The sequence below is a fragment of the Apodemus sylvaticus genome, chromosome X (genome assembly GCF_947179515.1).
Source record: "Apodemus sylvaticus chromosome X, mApoSyl1.1, whole genome shotgun sequence".
In the NCBI taxonomy this organism is placed as follows: Eukaryota; Metazoa; Chordata; class Mammalia; order Rodentia; family Muridae; genus Apodemus; species Apodemus sylvaticus.
In genome coordinates, this window is record NC_067495.1 from 127,510,940 (window position 1) to 127,532,543 (window position 21,604).

At 36.6% G+C, this 21,604-nt stretch overlaps 1 protein-coding gene across 7 annotated transcripts in view; it reads right to left on the reverse strand.

Moving 5' to 3' along the window:
- Znf280c (zinc finger protein 280C) overlaps positions 1 to 21,604 on the reverse strand; it is a 50,493-nt gene that overhangs the window by 13,742 nt on the left and 15,147 nt on the right. For 6 of the 7 annotated variants that reach the window (XM_052170944.1, XM_052170945.1, XM_052170940.1 and 3 more), the window contains 9 exons: positions 19,278 to 19,343; positions 18,815 to 18,933; positions 16,339 to 16,444; positions 14,461 to 14,625; positions 14,239 to 14,348; positions 10,470 to 10,678; positions 6,710 to 6,867; positions 6,265 to 6,365; positions 5,459 to 5,605 (listed from right to left, as the gene is read on the reverse strand). In XM_052170944.1, the coding sequence (XP_052026904.1) occupies positions 5,459 to 5,605; positions 6,265 to 6,365; positions 6,710 to 6,867; positions 10,470 to 10,678; positions 14,239 to 14,348; positions 14,461 to 14,625; positions 16,339 to 16,444; positions 18,815 to 18,933; positions 19,278 to 19,343 (1,181 nt within the window). Of the gene's footprint in view, positions 1 to 5,458; positions 5,606 to 6,264; positions 6,366 to 6,709; positions 6,868 to 10,469; positions 10,679 to 14,238; positions 14,349 to 14,460; positions 14,626 to 16,338; positions 16,445 to 18,814; positions 18,934 to 19,277; positions 19,344 to 21,604 lie in introns of those variants that run through there. The other variant, XM_052170947.1, reaches the window with a different exon arrangement.

Genomic DNA, 21,604 nt, shown 5'->3' on the forward strand with positions numbered 1-21,604 from the left:
TATTCTATCTTTTAAAGCACCTTTGATTATAATTTTGATATATAAATTATTTAAGCATTCGAGATTACAAAAATGAATTATGTTTTATTTTTATCCTCAGAAAAGTAAATGTTTTACTTTTGATATCTTCACTTGTTTAACAAGTTGATAAAACTAATTTAACTTTTAAAACCAAAAAGTTCGGCATACAATCAGTGGAGCAGCTGGGACGGAAGTCCTCCCGCCACCATTTGCACCAGGGAGCCAGGCCTTCTGTGCTGGGCCAGCCAAGGGAGAGTGATCTCCCAGTAGTGCTGAATGACCTCCCAGCAGCACCTTCACTTCTGAGCATGAAGTTGAGATCTCCACCTCCTCTCTGGAGGGGAACAGCTAGGAGCACACAGGGCATACGATCAGTGGAGCAGCTGGGACAGAGGTCCTCAGGCTGCCATTTGCACCAGGGAGCCAGGCAGCTCCACAGCCTTCTGTGCACAAGCCCTGTCAGAAGAGAGTTGGTCTCCCAGGAGTACGGACACAGGCTTACAGGTCCACAGGAGGAACAAGCTCCAGCCAGAGACAGCAGGACCAACTAGCACCAGTGATAACCAGATGACGAAAGGCAAGCACAAAAACCCTACCAACAGAAACCAAGGCTACTTGGCAACATCAGAACCCAGTTCTCCCACTACAGCAAGTCCCAGATACCCCAACACACTGGAAAAGCCAGAGTTGGATTTAAAATCATATCTCATGATGCTGATAGAGGGCTTCAAGAAGGACATAAATAACGCCCTTAAAGAAATACAGGAGAACATCGGTCAACAGGAAGAAGCTCAACAGAACTTTTTAGAGTTGCATTATCCTTTGTGAAACCTACGACTTGTAAGTGGACAGTGAGTACGTTAAATGTAAGAAGTGCAACTGAGAAGGTAATTTTGTAATTTATTTTCATGGGTCTAAATTCAAACAGACACACATTAATGGATGTTATGAGGTTGAGCTGTATGCATATAGACATACTAACAGTATGTACAGATGAGAAAGAGGAAAGTAGTAGACAAAGGTGAGAGATGTTCAAAGCCCATTATACACTTGCATGAAAATAGCTTTATGTAAACCAGCTTAATAAAAGAAAAGAATTTTCTATCATTTCCTGTTTATGAACACAAACAAATTTAGACTAATCATAGTGGCACATGCCTTTAATCTAAGCAATCAGGCAGCAGCAGCAGAAGAATCTCTGTGAATTCAAGGCCATCTGGTTTACATAGTAAGTTCCAGGACAGCCAGGACAATAGAGGGACCCTGTCTCAAAAAATTGTTTTAACTGGGAATTCTGAAAGTCCAGTCATTTCTTTTATCAGAAAGTATTAGAAAAGAGAATTGTTTTAGGGAAATCCTTTACTAGATTTTGTTGCTGGGTTTGAAAGAGACTGTCTTTAATGCCAGAATTTGGAATACAGGGCAGAAGAAGGTGAATATCTGTAAAATTGAGGCCAGCAGGGTCTACATAGGGGATTCCAAGCCAGCCAGGGCTACATAGTGAGCTCCTGTCAAAAGAGAAGGGGTTGGGGGCAGGGGAGAAGAAAGAGAACGATAAAATGTAGGCAGGCACACAGATTGATCTTTGTCAGAGTTTTTTAAGAGTGAAAGATTATTTTCTCAGTTATCAAGAAGTTAATTTATTATCTAATGACTGAACCAAAGCCATGTTAGCAGCAGGGCTGAGTAAATTGGCAATGACAATCCAAATGAGCATAATAAAATACAGGGAGCCAATCACTGAGAAGGCAAAAATTTAGCTCATGTCCAGTAAATCCTGTTCAATGCTCTTTCAAGCAAACAAATAAGAGGATCAAAGTTTTACCAAAGTTTTCAGCCAAAGACCAGGCTAAGAGTTTCAGAAAAAGACTCGGTGAACTCAAAATCAGAACTCAAGGAAAAGGTATAAGAACTGATACTGGTAGAAATTATATAGTAGAATTGGCAAAATTCACATAGGAAGCAAGTTATAATCCAAATACAGTTTACAGATCTGGTAATAACATTCACAGTTGTTTCCTCATAGCAGCTCCTACTAGAAACTGTCCTGGGTAACCGATCACAAATACTTGTAGTCTCACAACAATAATAACAACAGACTAGGAAGTAGAAAGGATATTTGAAGAGAAAGAAAAGCAAAAGCAAAATGTCTTTGATTCTTAGCTTCCTCACTTCAAATGTTTTCAACCAAGTTGAAGCAAAAAGAACTATACAAAGCATCAATAAAAACAGGAGATGGTTCTTTGAGAAAATCAACAAGGTAGACAAACCTTAGCCAGACTAACCAGAGGGCACAGAGACAGTATCCAAATTAACAAAATCAGAAATGAAAAGGGAGAAAAAAACAACAGAAACTGAGGAAATTAAAAAATTTTCATATCCTACTACAAAAGCCTATACTCAACACAACTGGAAAATGGTCCCAGAACCTATAAAGAAATAGAAGTGGTCATTGACAGTCTCCCAACAACAACAACAACAACAACAACAACAACAACACAACAACAACAAAATGAAAACGAAAGAAAGAAAAAAGAAAAAGAAAAAAAAAGCACAGGACAGGTTTTAGTGCAGAATTCTATCAGACCTTCAAAGGAGACCTAAAACTAATACTCTTCAAGCTACTCCACAAAATAGAAACAGAAGGAACATTACCTAATTCACTCTATGAAGACACAATTTCGCTGATACCAAAACCACACAAAGATCCAACAAAAAAAGAACCGTAGACCAATTTCCCTTAATGAATATTGATGCAAAAATACTCAATAAAATTCTTGCCAACTGAATCCAAGAACACATCAAAACGATCATTCACCATGATTAAGTAAGCTTCATCCCAGGGATGCAGGGATGGTTCAATATACAGAAATCCGTCAATGTAATCCACTACATAAACAAACTCAAAGAAAAAAACCACATGGTCATTTCATTAGATGCTGAAAAAGCATTTGACAAAATTCAGCATCCTTTCATGCTAAAAGTCTTGGAAAGAACAGGAATTCAAGGCCCATATCTACACACAGTTAAAGCAATATACAGCAAACCAGTAGCCAACATCAAACTAAATGGAGAGAAACTTGAAGCAATCCCACTAAAATCAGGGACTAGACAAGGCTGTCCCCTCTCTCCATATCTTTTCAATATTGTACTTGAAGTTCTAGCTAGAGCAATTAGACAACATAAGGAGGTCAAAGGGATACAAAATGGAAAGGAAGAAGTCAAATTATCACTCTTTGCAGATGATATGATAGTATACTTAAGCGGACCCCCCCCCCAAAAAAAAACCTCCACCAGAGAACTCCTACAGCTGATAAACAACTTCAGCAAAGTGGCTGGATATAAAATTAACTCAAGCAAATCAGTAGCCTTCCTATACTCAAAGGATAAACAGGCTGAGAAAGAAATTAGGGAAATGACACCCTTCACAATAGCCACAAACAATATAAAGTATCTTGGTGTGACTCTAACCAAACAAGTGAAAGATCTGTATGACAGGAACTTCAAGTCTTTGAAGAAAGAAATCCAAGAAGACCTCAGAAGATGGAAAAATCTGCCATGCTCGTGGATTGGCAGGATTAATGTAGTTTAAATGGCCATTTTACCAAAAGCAATCTACTGATTCAATGCAATCCCTATCAAAATCCCAACTCAATTCTTCATAGACTTAGAAAGAGCAATTCTCCACAGGGTGTTTTTGGTTTTTGTGTTTTTGTGTTTTTGTTTTGTTTTGTTAGATTTGTTCCCCCCCCCCCCCCCCAGACAAGGTTTCTCTGTATAGCCCTGGCTGTCCTGGAACTCACTCTGTAAAACAGGCTGGCCTCGAACTCAGAAATACTCCTGCCTCTGCTTCCCAGAGTGCTGGCAGGCGTGCGCCACCACCGCCTGGAAAGAGCAATTCTCAAATTCATCTGGAATAACAAAACCCCAGGATAGCTAAAACTATCCTCAACAGTAAAAGAACTTCTGGGGGAATCAATATCCCCGACCTCAAGCAATACTACAAAGCAATTGTGTTAAAAACTGCATGGTATTGGTACAGTGACAGGCAAGTAGATCAATGGAATAGAATTGAAGACCCAGAAATGAACCCACACACCTATGGTCACTTGATCTTTGACAAAGGAGCTAAAACCATCCAGCGGAAAAAAAGATAGCCTTTTCAGCAAATGGTGCTGGTTCAACTGGAGGTCAGCATGCAGAAGAATGCAAATTGATCCATTGTTATCTCCTTGTACTAAGCTCAATTCCAAGTGGATCAAGGACCTCCACATAAAATCAGACACACTGAAACTAATAGAAAAGAAACTGGGGAAGACCCTTGAGGACATGGGCACAGGGAAAAATTTCCTGAACAAAACACCAATAGCTTATGCTCTAAGATCAAGAATTGACAAATGGGACCTCATAAAATTACTGAGTTTCTGTAAGGCAAAGGACATTGTCAAAAGCACAAAACGGCAACAAACAAATTGCAAAAAGATCTTTGCCAACCCTACATCCAACAGAGGGCTTGTATCCAAGATATACAAAGAACTCAAGAAGGTAGACTCCAGAGAGCCAAATAACCCCATTAAAAATGGGATACAGAGCTAAACAAAGAATTTTCACCCAAGGAATATCAATGGCAGAGAAGAACCTAAAGAAATGTTCAACATCCTTAGTCATTAGGGAAATGCAAATCAAAGCAAGCCTGAGATTTCACTTCACACCAGTCAGAATGGCTAAGATCAAAAGCTCAGGAGAAAAGAGGTGCTGGCGAGGATGTGGAGAAAAGAGGAACACTCCACTGCTGGTGGGATTGCAAGCTGGTCCAAGCACTCTGGAAATCAGTCTGGTGGTTCCTCAGAAAACTGGGCATGATACCTCCAGAGGACTCTGTTATACCCCTCCTGGGCATAAACCCAGAGGATTCCCCAGCATGTAAAAAGGATACATGCTCCACTATGTTCATAGCAGCCTTATTTATAATAGCCAGAAGCTAGAAAGAACCCAGATGTGCCTCAATGGAGGAATGGATACAAAAAATGTGGTATATATACACAATGGAGTACTACTCAGCCATTAAAAACAATTCTTAGACAAATGGATGGAACTGGAGAATGTCATCCTGAGTGAGGTGATGCAATCACAAAAGAACACTCAGGTATGCACTCACTGATAAGCGGATATTAGCCCAGAAGCTCAGAATACCCAAGAAACAATGCACGTATCAAATGATGTCCAAGTAGGAGGAAGGAGTGGCCCCTGGTCCTGGAAAGGCTCAGTGCAGCAGTGTAGGGGAGTACCAGGACAGGGAAGCGGGAAGGGGTGGATTGGGGAACAGGAGGAGGGAAGAGGGCTTATGGGACTTTCGGGGAGGGGGGATCCAGGAAAGGGGAAATCATTTGAAATGTAAATAAGGAATATATTAAATAAAAAAGAAAGTAGACCTCACCTGATGTCTCAAGTAGTGATTCATATAAGGGGTTGCCATTCTGCTAACTTTTAGACAAAATGGACATAGCAAGTTTTTAGTGTTTTCATGGGAAGATCGAAAGTGAGTTTCTACGTCAGAAAATATTGATGATCTAAACTGGCAAACCTAGAAATACAAATAAGGTTAAGTTCAACACAAAATTTTATAACTTGCACGCAATTTACATCAAATTAGTAGTGATATTATCATTGCTTTAGAAAAACATCCTGCACTAGAGATATTTCAAACTATAGGCAGACTTTATTCCTCTTTTCAGATCTACCATCCTCATGTTGACTTACATTTTCAAGCACTTATTTGTGCTTTTTTCTTGTATATAAACAATTATTTTCATATTCAGATTTTAAAGTCTAAGCCAGGGACAATTTATCTTTAGGTTGTTTTCTTTATACTGGGAGTCACTTTAAACTCTGGAAAAACACTTCACATAATATATTTAGTTAGGTTCTGTAGTGTTTCCTATTTCCTTGACATATGTATAATCTTTACTATATGATAAGCCCTTGTTTGTCTTTCTCCACTAGGACAGTGATTATTACAAAAGTCAGAAAAATATGGCCAGGAATGACAAATACAGCTCACTACGCCCACACACGATGCATGAGTTCGGTTAGGTGGAAATCACCGAACACAAGGGCTTTTCAATTTTAGTATACTAACTCATTTTATTCAAATGCTCAGAAATCAAAAGAAACAACACTATTTCATGGAATGCAGACAGTGAAGAATATAATAAATGGCATATAAAGGGCAGAATATAATACCTGGCATATATATGGCATTTCACCAGGTTTGTGAGTATCCTTCATATGTTGTAAAAGGAGATGCTCCGTTTCAAATGACAATTCACAAATTTTGCAAATAGCTGAAAGGGAAAAACATATTACAGCATTTTCACATGCTTATGGAAACAGGATTCATTTTGCATAATCATAGCATTAAATAATAGAGTAATACTACTCGAATAGGTGAACCTAGCAATCTTATCACTATTGACTCTAATACAGTTCCAAGGAACTGCAGATGTAGCTTGGTTGTAGAGCTACACAGTTCCTAGCCTGTACTAACTACAACCATAGTTAGTTTTTGTATTAAGTGTAAGTTAAGGGCATTGGATTTAAAACTGAAAAATCCTCGATAAACTTTCCAACAGAATCCTTAACATTCCCTCACAATCAGATAATCAGGTTATGTAAAAATGTCACTTACTAGAAAAATCATGGGGGGTATGCGTACTCTCAATGTGGCACTGTAGCTGGAAGGGGTTGGGATACTGGCGGTAGCAGTGCTGGCAAGTTGTATGGCTTTCCCAGGTCTCATTATTCTGTTTTTCAAGTTCCAAGTGGTGTTTCATGTGGTTCATGAATCTATAAATGATAGCAAAGCAGGTGCAAAAATGCACATTTATAACAAGAGACTCACAAATAATTACCATATCCTAAGCAATTTAAATGTAGTTGCATGACTGATATTTAAAATAATACCTATAAGACGTTAATGCCATCTAGAAAAGTATATACTTGTGGTGTAATTGGAATGAGATTCACCCTCATAGGCTCATATATTAGCATGCCTGTTTGGGAAGGATTAAATTAGGCATGGCTTTGCTTCTTGGGTACCAAAAGGTGAAACATTTTACTTCACTATGCCCTTCGTCCGTGATGTTTCTGTCTTGGTACAAGCATCAGCTAATAATGACTGAAATCTCTCAAACCATGAACCCAAAATAACCCTTTCTTCCTTAAATTATTTCTCTTAGATATTTGTCACAATGTCAGTTGAAATACAGAAAATATTTTCCTTGCAGTATTAACCTCCAGTTAATCCAGTTGCTCATCCTGTCATCTCAGCTTCCCTAAAAAAAGGTTTCAGATAAGAGGGAATTCTAAGGTTTCATGGGAGAGCTTACAATATAAATGGGTATACCTGTTTTGAAGTTTTTACCAGACTGAATTTCAAAGTAAAACAACTCAGTCAATCAACATGCTTTTGCTGGTGTGATGGCTCACACATGCAATATTAGAAGTAGCGGGGCTAAGTCCGGAGGTGAGAGAAACAGCAGCAACAGAAAGTAATTGCAATATTAGGTTGGCTATTTACAATAATTCACTACGAATCTCTACAGAAAACCATCCGACAATCCATTATCAGTGTAGAGAAGCAATTGTGAAGAGTTTGGACATCATCTCTTTTCCCACCACCACCAAAGCACATCTTATTTCTGTTGAGACAGTCTCACATAACCCAAGGTGGCCTAGAACTCATTACATAGCTGAAGTCTGTCTTAAACGTCTGATCTTCCTATTTCCACTTCCAAAGTGCTGGGATTATAGGCTTTAAAAGTATAGGCTTTATAAACAACTGTGAGCTATAGCTGGTCATAATTACAGTCTACAATATCTCCTTGGTTTTGGAGACAGGGTTTCTAGGTGGCCCAGGATGTTTTCACAATCCTGCTGTTTTACCATCCCAAGTACTGGAATTACTGCCATGCATCACAATGCTTGGAGTCCAGCATCTTCTTTACTCCTTTGGCTTTGGTAGAAGACTATAGTTTACTTTGAAAAGTATTGAAAACATCACATGGTTCTATGGATAAATACACATCAAGAACCTGTTAAACTCTTATCTGAAATGTTCCAAAATCCAAAAGGTTTTGAGCATCTCGTCACTCCACAAGTGCACTTAACTTTTATGTCAAGTTGACACAAGCTAGAGTCATCAAAGTGGAGAGTATCTTAATTAAGAAAATGCCTCCATAAGATCGACTGCGGGTAAGCCTGTTGGCATATTTTTAAATTAGTGATTCATAAAGGAGAGCCCAGTCCATTCTGGGTAGGGCTAACTTGGGCTGGTGGTCCTAGATGCTATAAGAAATCAGGTTAATCTGGCCACAGGGATCAATCCAGTAAGCAGTATTCCTCTGTGGCCTCTGCATCAGCTCCTGCCTCCAGGATCCAACCATGTTTGAGTTCCTTTCCTCACTGCTTTTGATGATGATGGAACTGTGAGCGAATGAAATAAACACTTTCCTCCACCAGTTGCTTTTTGGGCAAGGTGTTTCATCACAGCAATAGAAACCCAAACTAAGACACATGATAGTATACAATGCAGGTAAATTAGAAGTATCATGCAAAATTACCTTATCAATACATAAGTCAACTTATTTGATTTCTACAGTACAATGTGAATGGTAAAATCAAATTGGTAAATAGATGTTAATGGAAAAACTTTTTTAAAAACCTTTGTTGAATATTTAACATTTTTTATTTTAAAATGTTGGGAAAATACACACATGAATTCACAGTTCTTATGAGTGAGGCATAAGGCCTGCATAAGATCAAGCCAGCCAAAATCTCAGTATGGATAGGAAAGGGGTTCGTAACGTCCCACTCCTAATTGAGGACCTATTAACAGGAGTCATTTTTCTGCAGAAATGTGGCCCCTGTAAGACTGGCTCTTTCTTCAGTGGATGGCGACATACCCATGTCCCACCCCCACAACAAGCAGCACTCGGTGGACCCAGTGGCTTTAAGAAAAAATAGCAATGCCCTGGGAGGGAACTGTGGGAGTAGGGGAAGTGAAGCAGTTAAGACACGGGGTGGGTTTGGTCTAAATGCATTATATGCATGTATGGAATGCTCAAACAATAAAAAAGACAATAAAAAGGCCACTATGCCGTGGCCTTTGTTTTTTAGTTTTCCTAAAGAGTACTGGACAGCGTCTATCCTGCCTACAGCAATATTTTGCTGGAGTTTTTATTTGACAGAGCTCATAACCCAAATCTTACATGAAAGAATGAATAAAAGGTCAGGCTTTAATCAATCTACTAGGTTATATTTGTAAAAGAAAAAATTCTAGTAGGGCATCATGGCACACACCATCAATCTCAGTACCTAGGATTAAAGCAGAGGCAGAGATTTATGAGATTTTGAGGTCAGTCTAGCAGTCTACATAGTGAATTCCAGGACAGTCAGAGGTACACAGTGAAACCTTTTTTCTTTATTTTTTTCTCTAAGCTAGGAATGGTAGTACACTCCTTTAGTTCCAGCACTTGGGAGGCAGAGACAGGTGGATCTCTGTAAAGTTGAGTATAGCCAGAGTTACCAAAGAGAAAGACCCTGTCTCAAAAAGGTTTTTCTTTTTCAGCAGGGCATGGTGTTCCATGTCATTAGTCCCAGTACTCAAGAGGCAGAGGAAGGTGGATCTCTAGAGTTCAAAGCCTGCCTGGTCTACAAACTGAGTTCCAAAACAGTCAGAGCTACACAGAGAAATCCTGTCTCAAAACAGAAAAAAAAATGTTTCTATAGAAAAATCTTGGAAGTAGTATTAACAATAAATATTGAGAAAGATAGCACATGTCACCTATCACAAATATCAGGCTATTAAAGCAATGAAAAAATAAGTTTTGTTACTTGTTTTAGGAATGATAATAAATATTCAACATGCCATGTAATTTTGATAATAAAAATCCAAATTCTTAAATTTTAAGACGAAAATTTATAAAATCTTCAGAATTTCTACCAGGCATGTTAGCGCATGCCTTTAACCCCAGTAGTAAGGAGGCAGAAACAGCCACATCTCTGTGTTTAAGGCCAGCCAAGTCTATATAGTGAGTTTCCATATATACTGAGATGCTGTCTCACAAAAAGAAGTCTTTAGAACTCCGTTGAGAATTATATCTGTGTTTAAAATGTTTCAATTGTACAGAAATCAAAGCAGACATGTTGTGTACACCTGGAACTTCTCCTGTGTTTTAAGCTACATGAAAAAATTATAATTGGGTAGATTCAGGTATCAAACTATGAAAATGGAAGAGAAAATAAAGACACCCAGCACAAGAAATAGTCTTCCTTAGTAGAAAGATAATGATTTGCCTACGATAACAAAAAACATAGTATTTATATGAAAAGATCAAGGTGCAAATTTTTGTTTCTTTTCAAACAAATAAAAATCAACTTTTACATACCTAATATTATTTTTAAGAACTTTTGTGCAACTGAAGCATTTAAAAGTTGTGTGAGTCTTTTGATCTTCCTCAATAGCTCCTTCATGTCTTCCATAATAAAAATCACTAACTAGCATGATCAGTTTTTCTTTATCTGAGTCAATGGTTCCAACCGTTGAATTTTCTGACTTGGGATTTTCCACGGGATTTATCAAGTCTGGGCAGCAACGCTGAAAGAGGAGAAAGAGCAGGTTTTATTTGTACCTCTTATATAAAAATCTATGCTTAGCAATATGAAAAGATACCCACTGGAACACTAGCTTTCTTCCTTATGCAAAAAATTCCAACAATAAACACCAGCATTTTAATGAAAGAAATAACTTCCAAAATAAATGACAAACTTTAAGTCTGGAGAGATCTATATTGTAGTAGCTTGCAGCGTTTCTTTTTGGAGTAAGATTTAATCAATGGTTTTTTGGCCCATAACCATACATTTCATACTAATGTCAAGATATAATTTAAAAGTTACATACATCACTATGCATGAAGCCTAATTATCTTTTTTAAAAAGATGTATGAGTATCTGCACATACGCTTGTATGCCAGAAGAGGGCCCTCGATTTCACTATAGATGGTTGTGAGCCACCATGTGGTTGCTGCGAATTGAACTCAAGACCTCTGGAAGGGCAGCCAGTGCTCTTCACTGCTGCGCCATCTCTCCAGCTCAGTGCCTAGTTATCTAATGACAACTAATGCTTGAGTAAATCATAATTGAAACTAGACTTTGACACAGTTAATATGTTGTTTTCCTAACTCAAAGCACCAGATGATGTGTGACCCATAAAGAAAGAGTTATCAGTTACATGCATAAACATCTCAATGCAATCTATCTATACAACTTAAATATTTCATGGAGGATATTTACCTCAAAATAAAATCAAAATCTCATTTAAACTGACTCTAATGTAGAATACTTTTCACACATAAATTGCTTTCAATGAAAATTAATTTTTTATTGTATATAATTTTCAGTGGTAGAATTTCTCTAAGAGTCTTTAAGAATTACTGGAGCAGACTGGAGAGGTGGCTCAGCAGTTAAGATCACAGACTACTCTTCCAGAGAACCCAGGGTTCAATTGTGAGCACCCACATTGTCCCAACTGTTTGTAACTGTAGTCCCAGGGTAGCAAGGCCTATTCTAGCCTCCAGAACACCAGGTATGCAAATGGTGCAGATATGCATGCAAACAAAGCACCCAAATACATAAAATAAAAACCAATAAATCTTTAAATAACTGGATAACAAAATAAAATGGGAGAGAATATTTGCAAATAATAGAATTATAATTGTTGAATAAGTAAACTGTAAAGTATTAGAAAACAACTGTGAGGATTCTTATAATTCAATAGCACCTCAACAACAACAACATTAAATATATTCTAAAATAACTTAAAACTGGAGAAGCTTTTGGCTGTTTGACTGCTTCCCTTCATGGTCATTGACAAATTCACCTATCCTGTTCCTGAGCCATTCCTTTGCTGGTGTTAGAACACAGTTCTTTGGGATTCCAGTGTGCATAACGGCAACTCTCTAGACTTGGGATTCCGTCAGAGGATTGAACAACTACTGGATCCTTGATCCTTTCCTCAGGAAACAACCAGGCCACCCATAAGCCATTTAACTGTGTGTGTGTGTGTGTGTGTGTGTGTGTGTGTGTGTGTGTGTAGTATGTCAGGTCTGTTCTTTAGAGAGCCCCGACTAATAAGCTGATTTGTTCTATTAGGAATTGCAGTTCAATCTTTTTTCCACATCTGTGTCTTTTGCTGATTTGTAATCCTCCTGAAAATAAGGTATTCTTTTTTTCCCCACATTTCCATTCATTCAGCCACTTCTACTGAGTTTCACTGATAGTTTTATAGTGATGTCTTTTGTCGTTGATTAGTTCAAATTGTTTAATTTTCTAATAATTATTTGTAAAATAAAGGCAAAGGAACTGAGAAGACATTTCTTTTAACAACACATACAAAATGAACAGGTGTACATGCAGATAATCATACATTAGATAAAATATCTTTAAAAAGATAATTAGGCTTTATACATGAACAGGAAAATTAGGATTATCAGAGCTGGTGAAATGCTTCAGTGGGTAAAGCATTTTTATGGGCGAGGACCTGACTGAATCCCCAGAACCCAGCAAGTTCAGGCATGGCATCGCTTGTCCATAGTCCTTGTGCTCCTCCTACAAAGAGGTGGGACGCAGAGACAGGACAATTTGTCCTAACAGCCACAAACAACACAGAGATCCTTTCTCAAGCCATGTGGAAGGCAAGGGCTAACACCTGTGGTTGTCCTATGACCTCCACACATGTACAGTGGGAATTACACACTTCCCACTTGCGCTCAAACACACAAATGTATGCAGACATACACATGCACACATAAAGGATAATGAATAAATAAATGAAATTTAGGCCAAAATACAGTAAAAAAAAGGCAAATGACACTTTATTTAAAATGCCAGTCAAGTTGTGTGTGTGTGTGTCTGTGTGTGTGTGTGTGTGTGTGTGTGTGTGTGTGAGAGAGAGAGAGAGAGAGAGAGAGAGAGAGAGAATTGAGGGCTGTTCACAGAATAGTCAGGTGAAGTCGTGAAGGCTGATAATGCAGGTCTCATGTTTGAGTGTGTGTGTGTGTGTGTGTGTGTGTGTGTGTGTGTGTGTGTGTGTGTGTGTGAGAGAGAGAGAGAGAGAGAGAGAGAGAGAGAAAGAAAGTGAAAGAGCAAGAGCTATAGCCTAAGAGAATACAAAATAGAATTGTCATGTCAATGACAGTATTGATGGTGTGGGACTGGACCCATTGTTCGCAAACACTCAGGAAGGTGAATGGACTATTATCTAGTACCAGAATAGAAATAATGTATTTGAAAATTTAAGCACTCATTCTCACCCCTCTTCATTTCTTCAGGATTAAATATAACTCTGTTTTTTGAAATAGCGAGCAGAACCTTTTCCCAAAACCATTCTTTGCACTCTCTCTATCCCTCTTGCCACATATCATCCACCTTAGGTAGTTCACTGCTTTTCTTGCCCCCTTTCTCTCAGCCATTTACATGGGTAAGTGAAGATAAGATGGACTATCTTTCAAAGGTACCACAGAATAGTGTTTTATTATTTTATTAATAAATAACATTTTAATTAGAAATCCCTCTAAATCCCCTATTTTTAGTAGCTTCAAATTTATCTAAAAATCCACGAGCTTGAAACACCAATATAAAGCTAGAACACATTTATAATCCTATCTTATTCTGGACTGAGTTAAAAGTATCATTTCATAATGCTCCATTAGGAAATTGTGGAAAATTAGACATAAAACTAAGATTTCTATTGTGAAATATGAAATGCCTCTGACACCATGGAAAAAAATAAAATATAAGAAATTTTAAGTGATATGCAAGATTAATTAATAAAATGTCTGCTTTATGAGAAGTAGAAAGAATGGCATGATTTAGTCAATAAAATATGCTTTACTTATTTTCAATTAGAATTACACATACTATTTAACTTAATGTAAATTTAAAAACACATACTATGGTGTATACATGATGAACTTAAGTTTTATAATTTCATGGCTAGGAAGAATTTAAATTTTGTATAATCATTATGAAAATTGAGTTTTACTCATATGAAAATGACAATAAAAGAAGCTTTATCATTTAAATATCTGGACAAATATTTACTGTGTATTCTTCTTAATATTTCAGCATTTTCAAAACTCAAATGTGAAATTATTTTACCTCCACATGGCACTTCAAAGGATCCAGAAGACTGAACTTAGCGTTGCACTTCGGGCAAGATCTTAGTAAAAGTGGCCCAGTTGCACACTGAATTGATGAGGTATTCATATCTGAAATAAATTAAGGACTTTTATGAATAAAATCGATCTTTTAAAAGACTTGAACATCTTTAAAAAATATCATAATTCTTAAAATTTTTCCTATGTAAGATTTCATACTTACTTGATAGTACAAGTTGGGAAGACACCCCTGAAGGAAACTTAATTAAAGACGATGAAGAGCAAGGGTTTAGTTCAGAAACGCTTGCATTAGTCTTTGGTTTTTTCGGATTAACACTGCTTACTTTTGAAGTGGAAGGATGTTTTAATCCTAAAGTTTGATCGACACCTACAAAGATTTGAACACCAGAAAAGATATTTATAAATGCTTTAGCACAGAACATTACTTATGTAAAATTGCTAGGAAAATGGCTTTAACATTTAAAATGTAGTAAAAATGCCTTGGAGCTGGTTTAAATGTCAACATTTATATAACCAAAAAGCACACACTATATTCAAGGAAGTATTTTCAGATTCACAAAATAAATTTTATGCAAAAAATTAAAAAGATACTTTCAAATGAAGCTACTCTTCAAAGAAGACAGGCTTAGGGGAAAAAAGCAAACACCCCACAAAAGACAGAGCAACAATAACAACAATAATATTGCAAAAAAGAGAGAAAAAAAGCCAGATTAACTTTCTCTGAGCTAAGTTCTTACAAACGAATCTACGTTTTGATGATTACATACATTTAAACTTAAAAAATAATCATTCTAAAAACTTCAGGAGAATTCTTTAAAGATCTTTTAAAAATCTTGAGATATCTAATAAAAACTGATTTAGTCTTCTCCCAACTAACAGCCCGACAAGTAGTTTATTTAGTTCTTATGTAGGTAGTGGAAACAAAAATAATTCACTCATTTGTGGGGAAAAAAATCTAGAGTTTCCACAATGGCCTTCCAATTATTATCTTCTAGGTTAATTAAATATAATGGGCAATTCAGATAATGCCTTTCCTTTTACGTTTTTTATGACTTTTGTAGTTTGAATGGAGATTTTCTTGGAAGAAATGGTTCTGTTTGAACGCATCTTAGCACCAAAAGGATTATAAAATTCATGGCATCTCTTTGAGAAACAGGCCCAGACACAGAAAAAGTGATTTTATAAAATAATTCAATATAAATTGTTCTTTATGACAAGGGCCGTAAATCCTCTTTTTGAGAGTTTAATGCTCTCAAATCTACAGTCACAGGAGAAGCAGTAGTTATATTCATAGGAAGTTAAGAAGTTCCTCCGTACAAGTTATAATGTTTCATTCTTTGAGATGACAGACAACTCATTTTCCTATCATTAGAGGATATAGTCACTGACGGATTAAAGCCAAAACTTGAGACTGACTTTGCTTTTGTTACTTTAATGTTTTTGTAAGATGCCTGTGTCACTTGAATAATCAATAAATGTTGACATTTTGCACTTAGGTAATATTACACAATATACTAGATAATACAAAGACTATTTATACAGGTTTGAATGCATGTAGTCTATTCACAGAGATTCACAGATACCAGCTCCAGGAGATCTGACATCTTCTTCTGGCTTTGCAGGCATGCATGTACATGCATGTAACATACATTCAGAGATGCACAAATGGACACATACATAAAATAATAAAAAATAAACCTTTAAGAAGTTATGTATACCATATCATGGTATACTTGTGGAGGTTAGAGGACAACCTGCCAGAATCAGTTCTCTCTTCCTACCATGTAGGTTAAAGACCCTACTCAGATCACCATGCTTATAGACAGGCTCCTTTACTTGTTAAGCTACCTTGCTGGGTTTTAAAATCTTTATTCCTTTGTATATTTAATGTGCATCTGTTCATAGTATGGAGTTGATTGTCTACTTTGAGTATGTGGATTCCAGGGTCCCAACTCAGGTTTTCAGTTTGTCTCAAGCACCTTTACCTGCTAAGCCATCTTCGGGCTTCTATACAGAAATTCCATATGTATATTAGTGAAGTCTCTTTTAATAGACTTTAAGAAGAAATGGTAAATCAAACCTGTGCTCTTTTGCAGCATGTTGGAGAATGGCATATCCTTGGTTGAGCTTAATTGTAAGCTAGAAGAAGCACCTGGATAATCTTGCGATAAAGTCTCTGTAAAGTTCTGCAAAATGTTAAAATTATTTTGTCAATTATCATAAAAGTAAACTGAATTGTATGCTAGTACTACAAAGACAAGTTAGAAAACACAAAAGCAATTACCCCTCTCTGCTAAAATGACCACATACTGGGTGAGAAGCATATTGTCATTCATTATTTTTGTAATTTTCCTAGAAAACTAAAATTAGTTGTGAATAAAATGTTAAAGTTTTAAAAAAGCAGTGATAACATTGGCAAGGCAGAGGTTTCATATTTGGTATAAGTTCCCCAAGGACATTTAAGCAGTACCTACTAAAGGCTTTCAAAGACCCATATCCCTTAATATATGAAAATGTTTAACAGAATATTCATTATCAAAATATAAGAACCTGTGTGTTCAACAAAGGAGGAATAGTTAAATAAGTTTAACAGCCTCCTCCGAATCCTCATACCTTTGAGGAAGATACAATGAATGACAAAGAGATATATATTCTCAGTACAATATTCAGCTATAGAGGAATAGATATCAAATCTATGTAAATATGGTCCTGACAGATTACACTATCTACAGAAAACAAACATCAAAATATAAAATGTGTTTCCTTGCTTTTAATCCTTTACATGCATATAACTTTTACAATGAGAATACAAAGATATTGTTTGCTTGTCTTATGCATTCAAGTTGAGAGATGAAGACATTGTAAGAATTTTACTTTCTTACTAAAGCTTCTTATTTGTTTTTGAGGGAGAGGGAATGAGTTACAGTTTTCCAATATAATTCTGCATAGTCTGGAACTGACTATATTGAATAGACTGGCCTCTTCATCCTCCTGCTTCAGTCTTTTGAGTGTTTTCATCAGCCAAAAGCCACCATGCCTGTCTCAGTCACTAAATTTTCTGATCAATAGATGCTCTTCATGAGGACCTGGTTCAATGCCCAGTATCCACATGGTATCAGCTAACAACCACCTTTAATTCTAGTCTCAGAAGATCCACCAGAAAATCTTATTCTCTCTTCTTCTGCAGGCAGCAAGCACATGTGGTACACAGTTAATACATGAAAACAGAACACTGTACACACAAAAAGAAATCATTTAGGTTCTGAGTTTCAGTCTCCTCAACTATAAAATCAGAATAATAGTGCCTCCCTCATAGGGATGTCTTAAGAATTATGTAAGAATTACAGATAGTATTTAGTACAAATATTTGCACATATTAACAGCTTCCCTCCAAATGTCAAGCATTACTGCTATTTCCTACTTCTATCAGGAACCTTTTATTATTGCTGTACTTGGGGGTTACTTTGTTTTGTGAGACAGAGTCACACCATGTAGCCCAGTCTCATATTGAACTTCCTATGGAGAATCAAATTCAATCCTCTTGCCCTTAGACTCCCAAGTACTAGGACTACATGCATGTAACCACCATGCTGGCTTTAAATGTTTAAAAACTAAACAATGAAAATGGTTTTGAGAATAAACGGCCGTGACCTGTTGGAATGATCATTCCCATTATGAACACCTAAGTTTACTTTGTTAAAAAGTTGATTTTTCTGTGGGTTTCCTTTTTAGTTTTATGAGGTCCTACTTGCCAATGGAGTCCTATTCAGAAAGTCGTTCCCTATACCTAAATCATGTAGAGGACTGCCTATGTTTTCTTCTGGCAATATCCACATTTCAGGTTGCAAATTGAGGTCTTTGTTCCACTTGGAGTTAATTTTCATGCAGGGTGATAGATATGGATCTAATTTCATTCATCTATATGTGGACATGAAGGTTTCCAGAACCACTGGATAAAGATGCTGTATTTTCACAACTGTATGTTTTCGGCATCTTTGTCAAATACCTGGAGTAGATTATGGGTTATTGGGGCTTGGAATGGCAAAGGGGGATAGTTAAGACTTTGATACAAAAACTTCTAGACAAGGTAGCTATTGAATTTGATGTTGGATCTTTGTAGTGTTGACTTGAATGTATCAGGAATAGTTGTACTTTAAAAAGATCACACAATATACTGACTTTATGCTATATAATTTTGTCAGTGTAACAGTGTTCTTTACCACAATGAAATAAATTTAGTTTAAAAATGAAGCTGAGTGTGGTGGCTCATGCCTTTTAATCTCAGCACTCAGGAGGCAGAGGCAGGTGGATCTCTGACTTTGAGGCCAGCCCGGTCTACACAGTATGTTCCAGGACAGCTAGAACTACATAGTGAGACCCTTTCTTGAACAAAAACCAAAACAAACAAAAAAAATCTAAAGATAATGACTCAAAGATAATTGTCTTTGAGTCATTATGGCAGTTAGCCATGACTATTCTCCACTCTTAGACAGATATATTCTAGTCAATGTGTTCTTGAACTAATTGTAAAGTTTAGAAAACAAAACCAAACTTACAGGTTTAGACACATCAGAACTCTCTGAAGATTTATGTGTAGGACAGAAGCTTGGCAAAGCAATCAGTGGATTAGATGATGGATTTCGGTAATTTGTAGGCTTGAATATATTAGAAATGGCTATATATGTAAAAAAAGGAGAAGACCCAGAATATAATAAACATATTGGTATACAATTGTGTCAAATAGTTTAAATAGTTTAAAATAATAGAAACTGGAGAAATGGCTTAGCCAGCCAATATGCCTGCTGCTCTTGCAGAGGACCCGGGTTCAGTTCCTAGCACCTACATCAGGTGGTTAACCACCCCTGATTAATTCCAGTTCCAGAGGACCCAATACCCTCTTCTGCTCTTCCTAAGCACCCGTATACATGGTGCACAAAAAACTCATTCAGGCACACATATGTACACATAAATAAAACATAAACAAATGTTTAACATTAAGACAGTACAATAATAAAGTACCTGGATTGAATGAGCCGTTCTTTAGTCCCTTTGAAGATGAACCGGGGCTACATCTGTTCAAAATATCTACAAGAATATTTTAAAACTCATTATTGAAATGAAATACATTGATATAGTATGAAACTGTCTAAAATGGACATATATACCCATTAATAGAAATATAATTATACCCCTAATGATGACTAGATTTTATGATTCAAGTTCATATTACTCAAAAATCAAGCCCATGCCCAATTCTCATGCCACATTTGACACCCCTAGATTTCTGGAAGTTTCATTATGGGCCAGCTGATTGGATTGCTCTTCTTCTGATTCTCAGTATCATTACTTGCATTCTGAAAGGAAAGTTATCAGATAACAGATTAAGTTAAATCTAGATATTAGTATTTGACTAGCTTCAGGGGGTTAAATTGACTCTAGAAGTCAATCTGGGACTAACATGACACCCTAGAGCATTTTAGACTGTTATCTCATATCCTTGTGTGAACATAATTTTCTGATTACCAAGGAATCATATTTAAATTAAGAAGGTAAAAATTTGATTAAAATTTCTCACCACAAAAAGGCAATATCTAAATTATGGTTTCTATTGCTGTTGATAAATCACTGTGACCAAAACACCTTGGGGAGTAAAGAGTTTATTTCATCTTACAAGTTGTACTCCATCATTGATGGAAGTCAGGGCAGGAACTCAAGTAAGGCAGGAACCTGGAAGCAAGAACTGATACAGAGGCCTTGGAGGAATGCTGCTTCATGGCTTTCTCCTCATTGTTTGCTCAGCTTTCTTATATCATCCAGGTTCACCCACCAAGGGATGTCATCACACTGTATGACACAGGTCCATCTATGTCCTTTATCAAGAAAATTCACCACACAGGCTTGCCTATAGGCAAATCTGGTGTGGGCATTTTTTCAATTGAAGTTCTCTCCTCAAAAATGGCTCTAGCTTATGCCAAGTTGACATAAAATCTAACTCACACAGGTAAAAAAAGAACAAACATATTCCATAAAACCACAAAAATTATTTTTATCTCCTCATAGAATTAGTAAAAAGTAACATAAAAAGAGAATTGTTATCTGATCACGGAAATGAAACATTTTATGAGAATGTTTCTCAACCTGTGAGTCCTGACCCTTTGGGGATCAAATATCAGGTATTTACATTTGTAACATTAACACAATTACAGTTACCAAGTAGTAACTTTATGAGTGGGGGTCACCACATCAGTAGCTGTAGTAAAGGATTCCAGCATTAGGAAGGTTGAGAAGCACTGTTCTTTTGAAAACATGACAGAAGTCTAGGGAAAAAACATTTTTTATCAAATTATTTGATATCATGATTTTTTCTACTTTATCTTTTGAGACAGGGTCTTAGTATATAGGTCAGACTGGCCTTGAGCTCTCAATATTTCTGGAATTATAAGTATGTTCGACCAATGCTGGACTTTGATCTTATTTTCAATTTAAGTATTAAACCATCAAATTGTTCCTACTTTGTTGTTGTTGGAGTTCACTAAAACATTTTTTTCTTTTGAGAAAAACATTCTGGTTATATTTTCTTTTAAATAATTATTTCTAATATTTTGAGGATTATTATGACAATAACTTCCCCCCTTCCATTTTCTCCTTCTAAATCCTTCCATATACCTCTGTCCTTGCTCTTTTTAAAATTCATGGCCTCTTTTTTCATCAACTGTTGTCACATATAGACATATGGATATATGTATACACACACACACACACACCACCCACAAGCCATTTTAACTGTGTGTGTATATTCCTAAATAATATAAGTGTGTTGGATAGTTTTACGTCATCTTGACACAACGTATAGTCACCTCAATTGAGAAAATGCCTCTATAAGATTGGGCTGAACATAAGCTTGTAAAGCACTTTCTTAATTAGTTGATTGATGGGGAAGGACCCAGCCCATTGTACATGTGCCACACCTGGGCTGGTGGTTCTGGGTTCTATAAGAAATCAGGATGAATAAGCCTAGGAGACCAAGCCAGTAAGCAGCACCTGTCCATGCCCTCTGTATCAGCTCCTGCCTACATGTTCTTGGCTTCAGTCCTGAGTTTCTTCCACGATGAACAGTGCTGTCGCAGTATAAGCCAAGTAAACTCTTTCCACCCCAACTTGCTTTTTGATCATGGTATTCCATCGCAACAATAGTAACCCTAAGATAGTAAGTATAACTTTCTCGGTTTATAGAATTACTTGTATTTATTACCCTTGATAATAGCTGTACATAAATGTTTAGATCATATATTCCACATGCTAAAAAGATTTTAAGGCATAAAACATCAACAAAATTTGAATTCTGA